Here is a 17,582-nt window from a genome sequence, read left to right on the forward strand (position 1 = left end):
CACTCTGGGTTGCTGGCACAGGGTTATTACAGAAACATTGTCCCTGCTGGGCTCCAAACCTCCTCACAGTGCTCCCAAGTGAGAAAAAAGGAACCATTCTCCAAGCCTTGTACCATGAATGCTGGGACAGAATGTTCCTCTGAGAACTGACCAAGCTCCATGCTACAGAGCTAGTGTGCTTGTCCCAGTGCACACCAGTACTCCAACTGGGTGACTGTTGGAGAACTTCACAGGTTCCCACATCAGAAGGTGGAGATCCTCAAACTGGATGTATTAAAGAAGGCTCTGTTTGAGTCAATCACCCTGGTAGCTGATGGAGAAATTAGGCATGGTTAAGATGAAGCTCCTCTGGCCTGCTCTGGACATGTGATTTGGGATGTGCTCCACAGCAGGGCCTCTTTCTCCCTAGGCAATACCAATGGATACTGAGTAGCAAAGTCAGATGGAGATGCCGTACTGACTCTGTTTTGTCTTTGCTGCCTGTTTCAGAAAGAGAAGAGGAATATCTGCTGTAACTCGTATATGCCTGGGAAATCCGAGTGAGCAAACATGTAATCACAAATGTGGGCTTCTCTCCTAGGCAGCGATGCAACGTGGCAGGTAGTCCTATTCTCACTCCAGCTGATGGACCATAAATCATGGCTCCATCACAAGGACCCTGGTTTGTTGCAAACTGTGAAGAAGATATTGACACTGCCAAATTTCTGCTGATAAGTGTGTCGGAATTGGCATTTGTGTAGACATGGGGCTTCTGCTGGGAATTGTGTCTCAAATTACAACCAGTCTCCACACTGCAGGATGATAAAAGGGAACCTGAAGAGGATAAGTTAACCCTGCTTATGCTCTCTCACTTCCTCTCAAATGCTGCTCAAGATTTGCTGTAGAATCCATGGAAAAAAAAGGTCACTATTGCCAAATCTCCGTTTCACCAGTGCTGTTCCCAGATCCCAGAGATCTGGCACAGAAGGCTTTCTGGATGAGACTGTCCTAAAGTCTGCACAACACCTCAGCATGGGTACCTCAGCATCCTCCTGAAGAAAAGGTCTTTACTTCTTTCTGCATGAGCAAGTGACCAAGGGAGAACCCAGACACTATCAAGTCATGAGGATAACCCAGAGCCTGTTGTTTTGGTGCAAGGACAGACTGAACAGATCCCATTTCTGGCCCTCTCATTCATGCTGCCTGGGTCATCCTGAGGATGCCACAGATCTGAACCCCCTTTCTGGTATGCTCTGAAAGTCACCTCAGCTGTGTACAGCAGTCATGACTAATGCCACAGGCTGAGGTAGATATAGTCACTGTATCTCCTTCTCCCAGTCTGTCTCCAGCTTATTTCCATCAAACCACCTTTCTGATCTATGCATCATGTTTGATCCATGTTCCAGTCCTGTTCCTGCCTCTCCTTCCCCAACTTCAAAATCAAGATAGTCATCCAATGCATTCAATGGCTTTCTGGGGAAATATTGGTGCAGGAAAAGGCTTTGAAAATGGTAAAAATTCACTCTGTTGTGATTGCCATTCCCAGTTCAGTGTCTCTTGTGCAGTTCCGCCTAAATATTTCAAGGTACTTCTGTCTTATCTGCATATGAAAAAGAAGCCAGCAGCTCTGAAAGGCTTGTTTAGAAAATCCAACAGCAGCTATCTATTTTGTTTTCACTTGCTCTATACAAATCCTTATTCACATCTAAGGGGTGAAATCTCTGTAATGAGCATGATCATGACAGTGTACAATACCCTTGACAACAGGAGGAAGAGCTCTCTTCTGTGGCAGGTTGGAGGGAGATGCGTGACGGAGGCCGTGGACATGCTGTCCCAGTGGCTTCCTGCCATGTGCTAGCTGCGGCTGTCTGCATCCCTCACACGCTGTCAGGCTCTGTGCTGCTGCTGCTTGCACGTGAAGAATTTCAAAGGACTGCCAGCCACTTTAGGGATCTTGAGAAATAAGACCTGAAGCTCAAGATCTTCCAGAAGGCTTGTTTTATAACTGAAGGAATGGCAGGGAAATGGGAAAGTAAGGTCTCAATGCAGTGCACTTGAACATGCAATTCTGTGAATGGATGACACAAAGTGTCACCATACATCTGCCTGCACCACACGTGAGAGAGGCTGCAGGGGAGCCCAGAGACCTCACCAGAGGCAGGAAAAGCCACCAGAACATGGGGCACAATCATTTTACATGACCTGTTCCTATCACTCACCAAAAGACAAGTCACAACTGATGATACTTGACATCGGGTGTTGCCCTGATGAGCCAGGGGAGGATGCTTCAGCACGAGTGAGATATGGAGTCACTGGGCTATGTGTGTGTTTACGTGGCAGAGTCTGTATCACGATGTACCACAAGACACAGAAGGGGGCCGGAAACTGGTAAGCTGTTGACAGGACCTGTCTCACTCTCTGCTTTGCTTTTGGAGGGCAGGGATGGGAAGGGAGAAGCCTGGCACACTGTGGGTACCATGCTCCCTATAAGGTATTTCATTTGCAGTAGGTGGGGATCTGAGCCTACACAGGGCTTAAACATTTGAGAGAGATAAACAGCATAGGTGATGCAAGACAAAGTGCTGTGGCTTCGTGGGTTCAAATGCACACGTCCCTTTGGGCTGCACTCTTGCGTGGCACTGGAAGGTGGGTCACACATTTATCTTCTCCTGCTCATCTTTCCTCTGCGCTGCTTAGACTCATTTCCTTGCTGACTTGTGCCAGCCCTGTACTTGCCTTGACACAGCTGCAGCTGGTGAAGCCCACTCTCGGCGATTTGGAGCCTGCAGGAAGCAAAACACCTCCCTGCCAAACCACTGGGGTTATCAACAACCCACCAAGAGCTTAGACTGAGGTCAGCTCAACAAACACGTAGGATCTGTGTTATGCTTGTGCTCAGTTTCCATGCAGCAGCAAGAAGCACTCAGGAGGCCAAAGCTCCTGCCTCGTCTGGGGAAGAGGACAAAGCTGGACACTCCCCAGGCTGGGTGAGCCTTGGCCAGGACCCTGAGCTGCAAGCAGGTCAAGGAATCCTGAGAAGAAAGGTTGAGGTGTCACCAAGCACAGCATCAAAGCTGTGTCCCTTTGCCAGAGTCCAGAGGCCACAATGAAGCAGTGAGGGTCAGCAGTGGCCCCTCACCTTGTGCCATCTGCAAACGTGCCACAGTGAGTTGGGTTTTCAGTTGTGACCCAACTTCTTCCCATGCAGTCACTGATCAGTTCTCACTCCCCTTAGTTGGAGTGTCCTATTTTTCGCTCAGGTCATACCAAACTGGAATGAATTGAGGATATTTCTGGTACTCTGTGGGTACACAGTATTAACAGTATTAACTGTTTTACAAGATGAACCCCTGCCCTGGACACTTATGGGACAGCATGAACTCAAAGAGGTTTCCTCCAGTCCTAATAGTTTGAGGCACTTAAGCCTCAGACCTGAACGTTCATATTACTTCCCTCACTCCTCTTTTAACACTTACAGTAACTTTGCCTATCTCACTAATCGCAAAAGTATCATGATCTTTTTTGTGTCCTGCACACTCTTGATCTCAACAGCACTTTGGAACGGTGATATCTACAGGCTAATACACTGAGTCAAAAAGCATTTCTTGCTCTCTGTTCTGAATTCAGCATTTTTTATTCAATGCCTTACAGTTGCCATACAGAGACAATGCGTAGTACTCACCAAACTACCTTCTCTGTCCCAAATCTACTTTACAAACTTTTATCTGCAGCTTCCTCCAAGCACAGACACTTTGCCAGGCACTTTTAAAGTCTTTATTCACATTATACCTCCTAATACGAACTTCAGGTTATTTTCATCACCTATATTTGAACTGGCTCTATTTTTAGTTTCCTGGTTTAAAATGAATATGAGGGCATGCCTTTTATAGACTGTGGGCTCTTGGTATCTGAGCATATCTTAAATTAATAACAGTAACATATACTTTGGAATAAAACTTGTGTTACATTTTAAACAATTGAGGCAGGGTGATGACATAAAAAGAATAGATAACAGTATAGTACCTTAATAAAATTTTGAAGGGCTATGTTTGCAAAGACAAATCTGTGAATTGTGTGCACAGATATGGCCCCACATAAAGAGCAGATCTGCTCAGAAATATGATTGTGTAGGATGAGGGTTTTTACTTGGCAGATCTGCATCTCACTGTCTGCACTAACGTTTTTCTTATCGTAGCCAGGAAGGCAAGTCCCCAAGCTCAATCTGTCTCATGCATTGATCACAGAAGTTGAACAAACTCCCACTAGCAAAATCTGGTTTGACTCCTAGAGTCAGGGATCAATTTTCAGCCTGACCAGTAAACTCCTTTTTGTTCACATTATAAAGCACATTTATTCCAGGAACATCAGATACATTTTAAATTTAAAAAAAAAAAAAAAAGGGCTCTAATGTGTCTTTAATTAATTCCTTGTTCAGAGGGGGAAATGCACATTGGGAAAGCAAACCCACCATTTTCTCAAGGGGCAGGCGTGCAACAGCAGTATGGTATGGTCAGCATCGGCATACATAAGTTTATTTTCTGCAGCAGATCCAAGCCAGTGCCATTGAAATCAATTAAAAAACACCAGTCATTGGCAGAAAGTGGGCTTGGAATCAGCTCTTTACTTGAGGAACTAGGCTGTCATCCAGAAACTGTATGTCAGCTATATGAATTACTGGCAAAAACCCAGTTTCTCTGTTCATTCACTTGATGCTAGGACTATCCAAGAGTCAGAAAAACTGTCATGAAGAGATCTGTTCCTGCTTGAAGACTTCCTGCTCCATGCATCTTCTTGCTATGGGCATTGTCTCATTGTTTGCCTCCAGATGAAACGCTGCTCTCTGTTCTGCAACCGCTAATTTAGAAGGAGAGTCAGTGAAAAAGAGGTGCTTCTTGCTTTTCACCTGTCAGACAAAAAATCACAGGTTCAATGTAACCACCAGTCTCAGAAACTGCCACAGACCTGGATTCTGGCAGCTTTACTCCATGAGAGCACCAGCAGCAGCCTCAAGGCACTGCATAGAAATGATGCCCTCATCCAGGAAAACCTTTGGAGAAATCATCATGACTGCCTTTATATAAGGAAATAAGGGCACACTGCTATGGTAAGTGATTGTGGGCATCTGTTTTCAGGAGTGTGATGGCCACTGCATGAGGGATTTCAGGACCCTGGGGAGTTTTAAAGTCACTACCTGAAGAGTGTGTATGACAGAATGGGTTTACTCCAGTTCTGAGCAGAAATGGAGATGCTGTCAAAGAGGAAACAGCTGTCCTAGCAACAGTCAGGAGCCCAACAGTGGGAAGGGTCTCAGCCCTCTAAAAGGAGTGCTTTCTGGCACAGCTGCTGGGGGACTCAATGCAACCCCTCCTCTCCTATCCCATGATCAACGCTATGAGTGTATTCTTCACAACAGATGATAACTTTTAAGGCACTTGCTGGTGCCCTAAAAAGAGAGGCAGAAGCAAGAGTGCAGGGCTTGCTTTGGAAAGTACAAGCAAGGAGAAAATGCTTTACTGATCCTTCAGTCCATAGCCCTCCCTCGCTTCCCAACATAATCTGCTCTCCTCTTAGGGTTTCTTGGAGAACCTGCTGACCCTACCACCTCCTGAGAACCTGCAGGTAGCAAGTCATCTCCATCTTCATGAAAATGACAGATGAGGGCTGACCATTCCTTCTCCTCAAGTCCTGAGAGGACTGTGGCTCTTTGAATCAACTGCCTACCCACTGCCATGGCAGCAGAAGCAATTCCTGACACAGGGGACTGTAAATTCATTTCAGCCTCAAAGCAGTTACAAAGGACAGTGTAGTGCAGTTGCTCCCCTTATCACCTCCCTGCTCCTTGGGAACCCTGCACTTTTTGTTCATGGAGAACAGTAGCAAATTTTGCACTACACAGACTTCCCTCACCTATAAAAAAGGTATGCTATAACCTGATTTCGTAACCTAAACTCAGTCACAGCAATGTCACTCTGGCAGGTGGGAAACTGCTGAGCTCTCTCTCTCCCTGAGTGCACAAAGAGTAACTCAACAGTTAGAAATATCTTCTGGCTAAAGCAAGGCCTTTCACATATGTGCCAGAGAGAAACTGCTCCTTCTCTGGAGCAAAAAATAGTCTCCTGGTTTCTAAGACCTGGGCTTAACTGTGCAAACTTCTTAGCACTTCCTCCAGCATCTGCTGTGCCAATCTATGAAAGCAGAGGCCTTACACTTGTGAGCACTGTGTCTCCCACAAGCCCAAGGCTGCCAGCAGTCCATGTTGCATCCTAGCACACAATGAAGAACAGAAGCAGGGCAACAGTCATCCTGGTCCTGCTGGTGACCTCAGCTTGTGGCATCAGGATTGATGAAATGCACAGGCTCTCTCCACTGAGTAGAGAAGGATTTTGGTGCCTAGCTGAAAGTACAAGCCTGACTTCAAGCCAGAGAGGGTAGGAATCATCTGGCTTCACTACAGACCTCTAAAGTGTCCTTGCAGCCCCATGAATGGAAGATTAATGGCTCACTGACAAATGTTACCAGCATTAGTCACTATGAGACAACCTAAACGGAAGGAGGTTCTCAGCCTACAGGATTTGCCCTGTCCTGGAAGAGTAAAGCAGCCCTGCTTGGATGCAACTGCAGCTCATAGGACAAGAAAAGGATGAAAACATCTACATCTCCTGTCTCTGAACCCGCAGAGCAATACACTAACAGCAGCAGGTCTTACACAATGGCAAATTACAGTTCAGCTTCTGTTATTTTAGCTCAGGCTAGATTAAGGGCCCAACACACTAAAATTCACAGATTTTGTGCTTAGGGAAAGAGAATATTATTATCCTTTTGAGCGCAACACAACTGCAGTAGAAAAGCCCTCATTCAGCTGTTTTACTATGCACCTTTTGGAGCATGGACACCAGATCTGTAGCAAAGTCATGGCAGTATTAAACAAAACTGACTTTGGAATAATATGAAGAATAATTCCTCCAGCTGAGGAAAAGAACAGGAACTAAATGACCAGAGAACCACAACTCTGTAAAAGTAGGTCTGGGACAACAAAGTGATGTTGTAAACGGTGAAACTTAACATTCCTACTTCAACAGATATTCGGCTGTTGCACACCTGTAAATCCAATACAAAAAGGAATAAGACATCTAGGGCATGTCTCCCTCTGGTTTGTCCCTGTCTAGGAATCATGGTTCCCATCTTCAACCTGTGGCCTTTGGACACTACCACAATATAAACTAGTCACACCCAGGGGCCCACATGCTGTCAAGAGATGGACATTAATCTGTTTCAAAGAGTATAAAAAGTCAATCAGTAAGTTCAAATATGTCTCTCAAGGACTGTCTGCAATTACTTTTGTGGCATTGGTTGTATAAACCCCCTACAATTTTCCACAGTTTTATATTGACTATTAAAGGATAAACTGAAGCTCCTAAGACCAAATAATTTCCCTATGAGTGAGTACAATATCTAGAAAGTAAATCTGGAAAGCAAACCTGGGGCCTGTGTCTCCAAAGACACTTCTCTGATGATAAGCCAATGTTCCTCCCAAGGAACATTAGAAGATAAACTGTATATAACATACTGGTTTTGCTATAGCAGTAGATTTTTGGGCGTGCCCAAGCTCTTCATCTGCTGAACTCTGACTGCAGGATTTGGTTGTTCTGGTGAGATCAAAGGTGCTTCAGAATTACAGATTCCTCTGCAAAGTCCCCTATCTGTACCCAGGAAAATCCAATTTTTTCATAATATTTGAATTTCTTCTTTACAATCTGCAAACAAAATTAAGACTGAATGCTGACCTGCTAAAGAAACAGTATGCCAACTCTAAGGGTGACTCTTAATTTCAGTTAAAATCCCTGTTTGGGGAGATAACCAGCCTGAGATCCTCAGTGACACTGTAGCAGGAAATCGTAAGGTGTTTTATACATCAGTTCTTGATAATAAATATAGAAAAAGACATTCTTCAAAGAGAAGTTTGTGGCATGCAGCTGAGGCTCCCTGTGTCATAGATAGCTGGGCTGTAACTGCCAGCTTTTCACCAGCCTTCAGCTCAGTTTTCAAAGGTAACTGCCAAAATATCATGGACAGTTGACAGACTCTCTGTGAAAGGGCATCTGATAATAGGCAGGGCTTTTTTCTTTTCCTCTCAGCTATTGTAATTTACTTTGATATACTGTTAACACAGCAGAAAGAAGATAAATCCATTCTAGAGTACTACATTATTGAAAACCATCCATGGGAACTCAGCAGAGTGCTGGATGCAATGGAGTTTGTAGGACAAGGAAGTGGGCAGCAAAATAATTCACTGACCACAGACAGACAGCGAGTTGAGCGATAACTTCTGTGATTTACATTGACATGGAAATGTAAGATCTTCAGCAGTGGAAGTGGTGAAGGCTAGTCCCAAACTCCTGTGCATGCCTGTAAAGGGGTCTGTAAAGGGGACCATATGCTGAAGTCAAAAGCCAGAGATGCCCCATAACCTTTTGCAAAGTGCCAGGTGCAAGTTTAGCTCCAATATTGCATGTTTCAGGACTAGTTGCCAAAACACATTGCTAATCCCATCCTGAATGTGCACACACAGGAAGGCACAGGATAGTCTTTCCCTGGCTCAGAAACAAGATTCTGGGTTTAAGTGTCCCTCAGTGAGAAAGAAGAGGCAACCCAACCTGGCTGGCATCCTCTCTTCCCACCTCGGTCTTGTTTGTGTCATCCAGGAAGCATGTTTGATCAGGTCAAGTTAAAAATGCCATCGATGGGCTGAGGTGGTGAACAATAGGATCTCCAACTGACAATAAATGTCTCTTCACATGCAACAGTTAGGCTTCCCACAGGAGAAGCTTTCTTTCTTGCTGCGGGAAGAAGTCCTCATTTAATAGCTGGCTATGGAGCAACTGTGGCCTTCTTGCCACAGGAAGCTGAATCTCCTAGCTTAGCGGTGATATATGTGCCCTGCTTGTGGTCATTTTTCTGCTGTTTCCTTAATAAGCTTGAGGAAGGCTCTCAGATTAGTTGCCAATCTTCCTTCTGCTCATAGTGTGGGACACACTAGCTCGGAAAGCCACCTTCCAAAACAGTCTCTCCAGGTTGTGCGTTAAGCCAGGTTTGTGGCCAGTTTGTCTGAAGACAGAAGGGCATGAACCCATCACCTTAGTTATTTCAACGTACCTTGCAGAAGGTGACCCCAGGGATTGATGTGGTTTTGCTCATGTTCACCCCATTCCTTGCCTACAGCAGAGGCATGCTGCACAACTGCTGCAGGCATTGGTACGGTTTCCATGACCTCCCACTCTCCTCCCACCCAGCTATTCAGAGGGCTATAAAACAAAAGAGCTGTCCAGACTCTGCTGAGAAATGGACGGTCGTGTCTGAAGTCGATTAAATAATTCAGAGCAGATTGAAATGCCCTATTGCGTAATGGAATCTATCTGTAAAGCCGTGAAGCAGTTTCCACATCCCAATGATCCTATTTTCAAGTCAATACAATTAAGTGTCAGAATATGCAATAGTTGAAATTAATCTGGAATCAGAATGCAAGTGATCTTTAGCACACACACTGCAAGACACCATCAAAATCATTAGATATTATCCAGGATGAACATAAAATGAATCATTGGGATGCAGCAGGCTCTGGCTTGACAATTCTCCATTGATATGAAATGTCTAATAAGTGTTTAATGAGAAAAAGGACTCAACATACCTAACCCTCAATTTTTGCTTCATCTATTCATGGCGTGTTACAGATGCAGGTATGAAAAAATGACCCTTAAACGTCTCTCTTTCCCTGTATTAATGAGTCTACTGCACCTGTGGATTGCTAATGATGGGGGCAAGCAGTGAATTCCATCTTGGAGCTGATTCACTGCACATTTTGTAGCTGCATTGGGCCGATGCTGGTTGCAACAGACGTAATCCAAGACCCCAAAATAAAAAATTAAGGGTATGAACCAGCACTTTGGGAAAGAAACTGGAACACAAGGCTGCCAGCAAGTGACAAGGAACCAGCCACAACATCAGGGAACCAGGTCAGTGTTGAAGAGAGGAATCAGAATCCTCAAACTGCTAATGATGATTAAATTAGTAAATCTCTTTCCTCCCATTCATCTCTGAATCATATTTACATGCCAATGGGCCAGTAAAACTGCTGGTACCTGAGTTGATGCTTGTGTAAGGGACTCAGTTCGGGGTCTCCAGTGGTGTGTGTAAAAGGGGAATGCGTACACAACGTGTGTACAAGAGGAGTGGTGTCAGCCAGTATGAATACTCGATCCTATTTCACCACGTCATATCACGTTTAGTCTGTATGCAAAGCTTGCAGCATTGTGAATATTATAAATCCACTGAGGTTTCTGCATAAAGATTAGTTTGCATACAGATATGTAATTTATAAAATACAGAGCCTGTCACAGATATTCTTCAGCTTGCAGAAAAACCAATGAAGGTGGGAAGAATGTGCAAATGAGGGAACACAATGGATGGGTAGATAAGACATTTCAGGAAGGAAATGACCTGATCCTCATATTGACATGGGATGTCCCACAGCCCTATCATCATCGACAAGCTTTTCTAAGAGTCACACAAACACGAACTTGGCAACGCTGTCTTGGGCAAACATAGACTTAGTCATGAGTCATTTACTCTGTGCTTCCTCTCTCCATACAGAGGGAAGGCATCACCTTCCAGTGGGAGCAGCAGAGACATGGTGCTGGGAAAGCTCTGGAGCTCCCAAGGGAGAAAGTGGAGCTGCTGCCCACCTCAGCTGGCTGAGACACTGAAGCAGCTCAGGAAGATCTTGGTTGCTAAGTATGATCTAGAGCTGCATCTGTCCCCTTTACGTTTGCCTTTGTAGGAGGTTCTCTTATAAACAAACACAAATGTTAAACTGTCAGATAAAGCAAGCTGTTGCTTTACTCTTGAAACTTGTCTTGCAATAAGCCTGAGTGACCCTGTTGACATCAGGCCCTCCATCTCCCGGTACTGGCCCATGGGGTGACTGTGGAGGCACAGTGCACTCCTGAGTGGTCTGAATCTCCAGGAGGTTGCAGGGCACTACCCAGTGAGGTGAAGGTCTGGCCATGGACTGGCAGCACAAGGTGCCAGGTCAGGGTTGAGGTAGCCCCCTCAGCTTGTCAGAGCCCACTGACGGACAAGCAAGTGGGGAGGAGCCATGAGACTCAGCTGCTACCTCAAGCCTGTCAGCTCTCCCTTTCATCCTGATATTACCTTGTCTCCTCTCACTCTCACAAATCCCTGCAGCTTCCAAACCTTGAACCCATGTGGTAGCCATCTTCCACTGCTCTGGCACCATGGGAGCAGCAACTCATGCACATGCACATGGCCGGGGAGAGAAAGGTGATCATTGTCTAAGGTGGGACTAGATCAAGAACAATTTGCTCCTTTTGAATATGCACAAAAAAAGCTGATTTGAGAGAGATATTGTCAACTGTGAAAAAGCAAGAAGTCAGCGACAGCTGACCTCTCACTTCCCCTTCTGCCTGTATGTGGATGCTGGGATGCTGTGCATCATTTCAGGTAACAGGGAATGGGATATTTATCAGGAGATGGCAAAGGGTGAGGCTGTATCTGGGAGGTATGATGTCTAGTTGGGTGTAAGGTCCTGCTAGAGGACATATACCATGTTCCCCCACACCAGGCACATGCGCTCAACCAAAACCAGCTCAGGCTGGACAGCCGTACCTCACATGAAAGGCTGTACTATCAAAAGAGTGCCCTGAGCCACTTTGCAGATGCATGAGGTACAACCATGCTGCAGGACAGTGAGAACAGAGACCCAGGCAGGCAAATCCCACATTCAGGCTGTAAATCTTGCCATATCTGCACCAAATATCACAAGATAAAATGTGACTGTGGGTAGCTTTTATTGCTCAGTCACCAGGCTGGCTTCTCTACACCAACGTTGTTTTCACGTTGCCCACACTGCTGGTGCAGCTCCACAGAGATGCCAGCAGCAATGTAGTCAGGCTTTAACAGCCACATCACACTGACTTGGATACACGGTTCTTTTTTTTTCCTGCCTACTGGCACAGCTGGAGAACATCCTAGGTGCAAATTTTAGTGGGATATTTGAAGAAAAGAGACTCCTGCAGATGCCTTAACTCAGAGCACATCTCCCAGTGAATCCAGGAGCAGTAAAGATTTGCAGCCTTGAACCAAAAGTGAGAGGTTCTGTTTCTGAAAGTGTTCTTGGGCAGCCTGTGAGGACACTTGACTCTTCTTGAGTTTTCCACACATGCTTTTCAAGTTGCAGCCCTACCTCTGCACCTCCTCAAGGATCTGGCATAAACTTACAAGAAACTAGCAGATTGTAGGAAAATTCCTATTTTTCCCTACAAGATGACCCTGCAGTAGAGGAGTCTAAAATCCCTTATTCCTCCTACCTCACTGACCTGTAGCACTCAGTTCAACTGGAAAATTATGCTTTTCCAGCAAAAACCCCCCTCACTATTTTTAATACTGTTGCAGAGTTACCAGGAAAACAACGGAGTTGTTTAGTGATGAAGTGCGTTTATCATCTGCTCTACAGAATTTCTACTGCTGTCACAGACTGATGAAATACAAGGAGCTCAATTCCATTCGGAAACTATTTTCAAGGTCTGAGGCTGGTAGTAAAAAAAACAAAATAAAAATCACATTTTTACCTGAAAACTCAACAATCATGATGTGGAGTAGTTAATCTGGAGCGAATTTACTGCTCTTCAAGACTTGTTCACTCATTGTGGTTGAACATCCACATGGGTGCTTGCTCCATGTTGTGTTGCAGCTGTGTAAGTTTCTACACCAGCCTGTGTGACTGAGCAGAGCTCTGGCAGGACAGTGAGTACGGTCCATGTTAGGGTAGTCTCAACCTGAGACATCTGAGAGTAGCAAGATACCCAGAGAGAGAACAGGTTGAAGAAGCTGGCTTTTAAATTAGGTTAGTGCACAGAGGGATGCAGTAGCTCCTGTCTTCAGTGCTCCTACTTGTTTCACTGGAGCACTGAACTCTTCTAGCAACTATCACAGCAACTGGAGCAATAGTAGCTACTCCTATACAAGCAAGTGCAGGCAGGATTCATCTGCCTTCCTCTGATGGCTAAAAGACCTAGCCCACCATGGCTCCCATCTTGCTAGAGGGGGGGAAAAGGTGCCTACTGCCCATCCAGTGAACACTCATTTAGAGGTGCTGGTGTCTCCCAGGTGTCTGTACATGGAATTGAAGGCTACTACCTCAGAATAAAATTTCTAACATCTAGCTATCTAACATTAGATGAGATTAGCCCTGCCATGGAGACTTTCTATGGCTTAAAGACTTTGGATTCATTCCTAGATCATCATGACAGACTGACAGTGAAGTCTTTTACCATGGTTTGAAGAACCCACTATGTAGTGATTTTATAGACTTAAATGCCAGGCAGTGATGCATTGCCCAGTGGAGTGTCATATAAGAATCATAAATCACAATCTTGCAGGAGCTTGTGGATGTCAGACATGTGAATATGCTGATTTGGTATCCATGGTAGTTTGGCATGTCTCACATCTTTGTCTTCTGCCCAAAATAGATTAGCTCTTAAATATTACTCAGCACCTGGAGTTCTGCCACAGCACAGAAGACAGTTGAGAAAACACCAAAAATGTGTCTCCCAGTGCAAAGAAATATTGAGATAAACTTAATTGGCTTTGTTCAGTCTAAAAGCAGAACCCTCTTCCATGGTGGTGTAACAACAAGGCAGGGCGAGGTTATTTATTTGGCTAATGGTAGTTGAGGTGGAGATGTTAACACATGCACTGGAACTGAAATAGGACAAAATCTGGGCATGAAGCTGCTCTGCTAAAGCTCAGGACTATAACCCTTTCTGGAGCACTCATCTCTCCTGTCTACATGTACGACTGGGTTGCCAGTTCAAATTGAACACAGGAAATCTATAGTGTAATATTTCCAGAAATAATCAAATGATATAGGGCACAATCCTAATGATAGACCCCCCAAGTCATTTGTTACATCCAAAGTCCCTGTTTTCACAGCACAAATAGGCAATCGAATCATATCACAGACAAAGACAAATCTACACAATTGCACAAGCAAACAAGACAGTTTGCCTGCAGAATACGTGGAGATGTTAATCACTTGCACCAGTCATGAGTGGGCGTATGAATTTACCATTAAGAAGTTAGAAGTTAACATTATGGTACTATTCAAATGAAATGTGAATTTACAGGTAGCTGAAAAGTAAATTCAAAGGCCAATCCATTCTTTCATGTCCATAAACAGCCAAGATATAGTTTAATTTCTTCAGATAATAAAAGCCTTTTATTCACTCTGGAAAGCAACACCCTATCTGATGGCTGTTGGAAGAGGTGGTATATAAACAGTCTGGACTCCCATTGCCCATTCTCCCACCTTCCCAGGGATAGGAAATGTGCTCTGTGGGGCTTCCAGCAAAGCCAGTGGAAAAGGTGTGAAAACCACTGGCCCATCTACAGAAGAACAGAGCCCCCGAGACTTTTCAGTTAAAGAAGGAAAGCAGATTTTATTCTTATCTGGGAATGAACTGGGGAAAAGTATATTGTACAGAAAACTGCTTGAAGATAATTCAAATGTCTGAGACAAAGAGGCAGGTTTTACAGCCTTGCCCAGGGTTATCCATGTGCTTGATGAAGGCTATCAGGACACACCACTCTGTAGACCATGCCTCTACTGGGGTACACTTGCTATCTCACCCTAAATATACTGTCAGGCCTGATGTGATATGACATGACTGTAAAATTCCTTTCGGATGGGGAGAAGAAAGGGACACCTTGTGTGAAATGCCATCCATGAGTCCTTCCTTCAACGATTTCAGTTCCCAGCCCACCTGAAGGTTCATGGTGGTTTTCTCTGCTTTCCTTCCACCGGTGCAGTGCCAGGCTGGAATTGCAGGGTATTGTATTACAAGTCCCACGGGTGCTGCCTCAGCCTCAGTAAACTTTATTTAAGCACACACAGACATACACAGACAATATACATATATTTGTTTCTTCTCTGACAGTTCTACAGGACCAACACTGCTTTGGATGACACTCGTGGAGAATTTGAAAAAGTGCAGGAAATGTACCAAAAAATAAAGGTCTTTTAATAATTCGTGAGTCATGGTCATCCACAGAAACAACACAGGTGCATTCAACCAGGTGAGCACATGGACACATCTCCACATACAGTACATTGTGTCTATATAGGTATCTCCACATACATTGTGTCTATATAAATGTACAACAGTCTCAGAAGTCAGCAGGACATAAAACCAGACGAGTACTGGCACGGCACATGCTTGCACTCCCAGTGTCGCAACCCACTGCCAGTGCACCAGTGTGACTCGGTCAGGGTGTGGGTGTGAACAGAAAGATGCTCCAAACGTAGTCTCACTGTACACTATAAAAACTCACCAAATATGCAACAACGTCATAGAATGAACATTCATCTGGGGTTCTGGTGACCAGCTACTTTGAGTCAGATCTCACAGCTTTTGTGTCACCACAACTCCTGGGATATATGGTTACTTATCTAATATAGCTACAACTATCTCTCAACATATATTTTATATACAGTACATATACACAGAACATACACAGAGCAGTATATGTATATTTTTGTGTTTTCATGTTTGTACATTATATCACAGATTATATGAACACATAAAATATATGTTTTAGGACCTAAAAAGAAATAATTTTATAAAATATTCATAATACCCCCAAAAAAAAGCCCAGGAGTCAAACAAAAGAAATCCAGAAATGCACTGTTGAAGTGTTAACTGCCTGCCCTTTGACAGCATTACACTCCTTCCCCTTCCCTTTATAAGTACAGCAGCACAATGGTGGTTTGCAACCATGCACCCAGGAAAACACAAAGCAGTATAAATTGTTGAACTGCAAAGTCAGAGTGGAGTCTGGAGTCTGGCTGTCCAACTCTACACTCTCCCACTGTCTCCCTTGCTAGGATTTAAAAGGTTCTGCCAGGAGCACAGTATTTTACCTGCAGCAATATTTGCTAGACTAAATCTGCTGACTGCAGTCCAATACTGTTATCTCATAGCACTTAGAACCCAGCTTCTGAGTTATAGCTTTTTTATTTAAAACAATCTTTTTATTTAGCAAAAAATTGTTTCCACTGTACCCTTCGTGTGTCCTCTTCCTAATGTGACAAACCCGGAGGAGATGAAATTATGGAGATCTGGCCCTCCACTTCGATAAATATCCTTTCCATAGTGACCTGCCAAGGAAAAGAAAACAAAGATACCTTTATTCAGTGTGTGTATATGTACGTATATACACACACATATATGCTACACGGACCCGCTGTCACCCTCATATATGAGTACCAAGGCCCCACCACATGGTTACATTATTAATGGCAAGCAGAGGGTATAACAGAACATAACAGTTACAGCAGCATCAAAGTCTTATTGCTTTATTGGCAAAGATTTACAAAGAAGAACAATTGCATATTTTGATAACTGCCAAGAAATGAACAGATTCTGATAGGGAAACCACTAACGTGCCAAACCAAACACCCTAGTCTCCGGGAAATTTGATCATCACTAACTCAGATTCAGGTTTGCTAGGACCAGCACTCCCAAGGAACTGGTCTCACTCAAACCCTCAAGACTAAGGACCTACAGGAAATCAGAAGAGATGTGGCTTTGAATCTTCCCGATTCCAGCCAGACCCCTGACAGCATTCACATCCCGTTGGTAGAGATTTTGTCTCAGCACAAAAACAAAGGTGCAAGTATCACTCTTGTCCAGGGTATGATAGCATTAACAGTATGATAGCAAACTTTGTCTTTTAGCTTTGATTTGCTCTGGTCCTTGAATGGCATCCCTGGATAGTTTCTCAAGTGCAATAGTCTTCTGCAGAACACTTCCTAGGAGCTTTCTCAGTCCATGACAACAGAGTAGGTTCAGGAGACACCCAGCTTTTTAATATTTTAAAATATTAATAAAGAAAAAGGCCTTCTGCCTCCCTGTTACCATGCAAAGCTCTGAAACGAGGACATAGATAATTTTTCAGATACTCTTTATCATCTCCTCCCTTTTTCATGTTGTTAATTTTTCTATTCCTTTCATTTTAGAAAGAGGCAAAGATAAGATAGGTGTGGGGGGAGGGAAGTAAGGCAGCCTCAGGGGCCGGGAACGCGGCTCCCTCCCTGTTAAGTCTCCATCTTCTCCATGCCTTTCTGCACAAGCCTGTGATGCATCACTGTTCTTCTGAGCCATGGTGGCTGGAAGTTCAGCACAGCAGATGGTCCAGCACACGGCACTCGAGCAGGACATCTAAGTCAGGAAGCTATGGGCAGGGCCAAATGGGCATCAGGGATCCAGGTGGAAGTGCAGCCTGGGGCCCTGTTCTGGCTGGCTCACATTGCCTCTGACAGATGCTACGGCCCTTTACTATTTTTCAAACACTGAGACCAAATGCCATTTGTTCTCATACACTTTCAGGCTCTCTAGCAACACTGTGAACACTAATAGGAACAGAGACTTTGAAATCTCATCAGTCTGCGAAGTTTTCCTCTTTCTTTTTTAGCCAGTGGTTCTCACCCCAGTATCCCAGTAGCTACTATTGATTTTGCAGGCCATTAC

General features: G+C 44.4%; 1 protein-coding gene across 1 annotated transcript in view; it reads right to left on the bottom strand.

Annotated features, from left to right (window-relative positions):
- SHISA6 (shisa family member 6) overlaps positions 1-17,582 on the bottom strand; it is a 255,211-nt gene that overhangs the window by 180,196 nt on the left and 57,433 nt on the right. Inside the window, exon 3 of the mRNA XM_075519080.1 lies at positions 16,115-16,210. Coding sequence (XP_075375195.1) covers positions 16,115-16,210 — 96 coding nt within the window. The remainder of the gene's footprint in view (positions 1-16,114; positions 16,211-17,582) is intronic.

The sequence above is a fragment of the Mycteria americana genome, chromosome 16 (assembly GCF_035582795.1).
Source record: "Mycteria americana isolate JAX WOST 10 ecotype Jacksonville Zoo and Gardens chromosome 16, USCA_MyAme_1.0, whole genome shotgun sequence".
NCBI lineage: Eukaryota > Metazoa > Chordata > Aves > Ciconiiformes > Ciconiidae > Mycteria > Mycteria americana.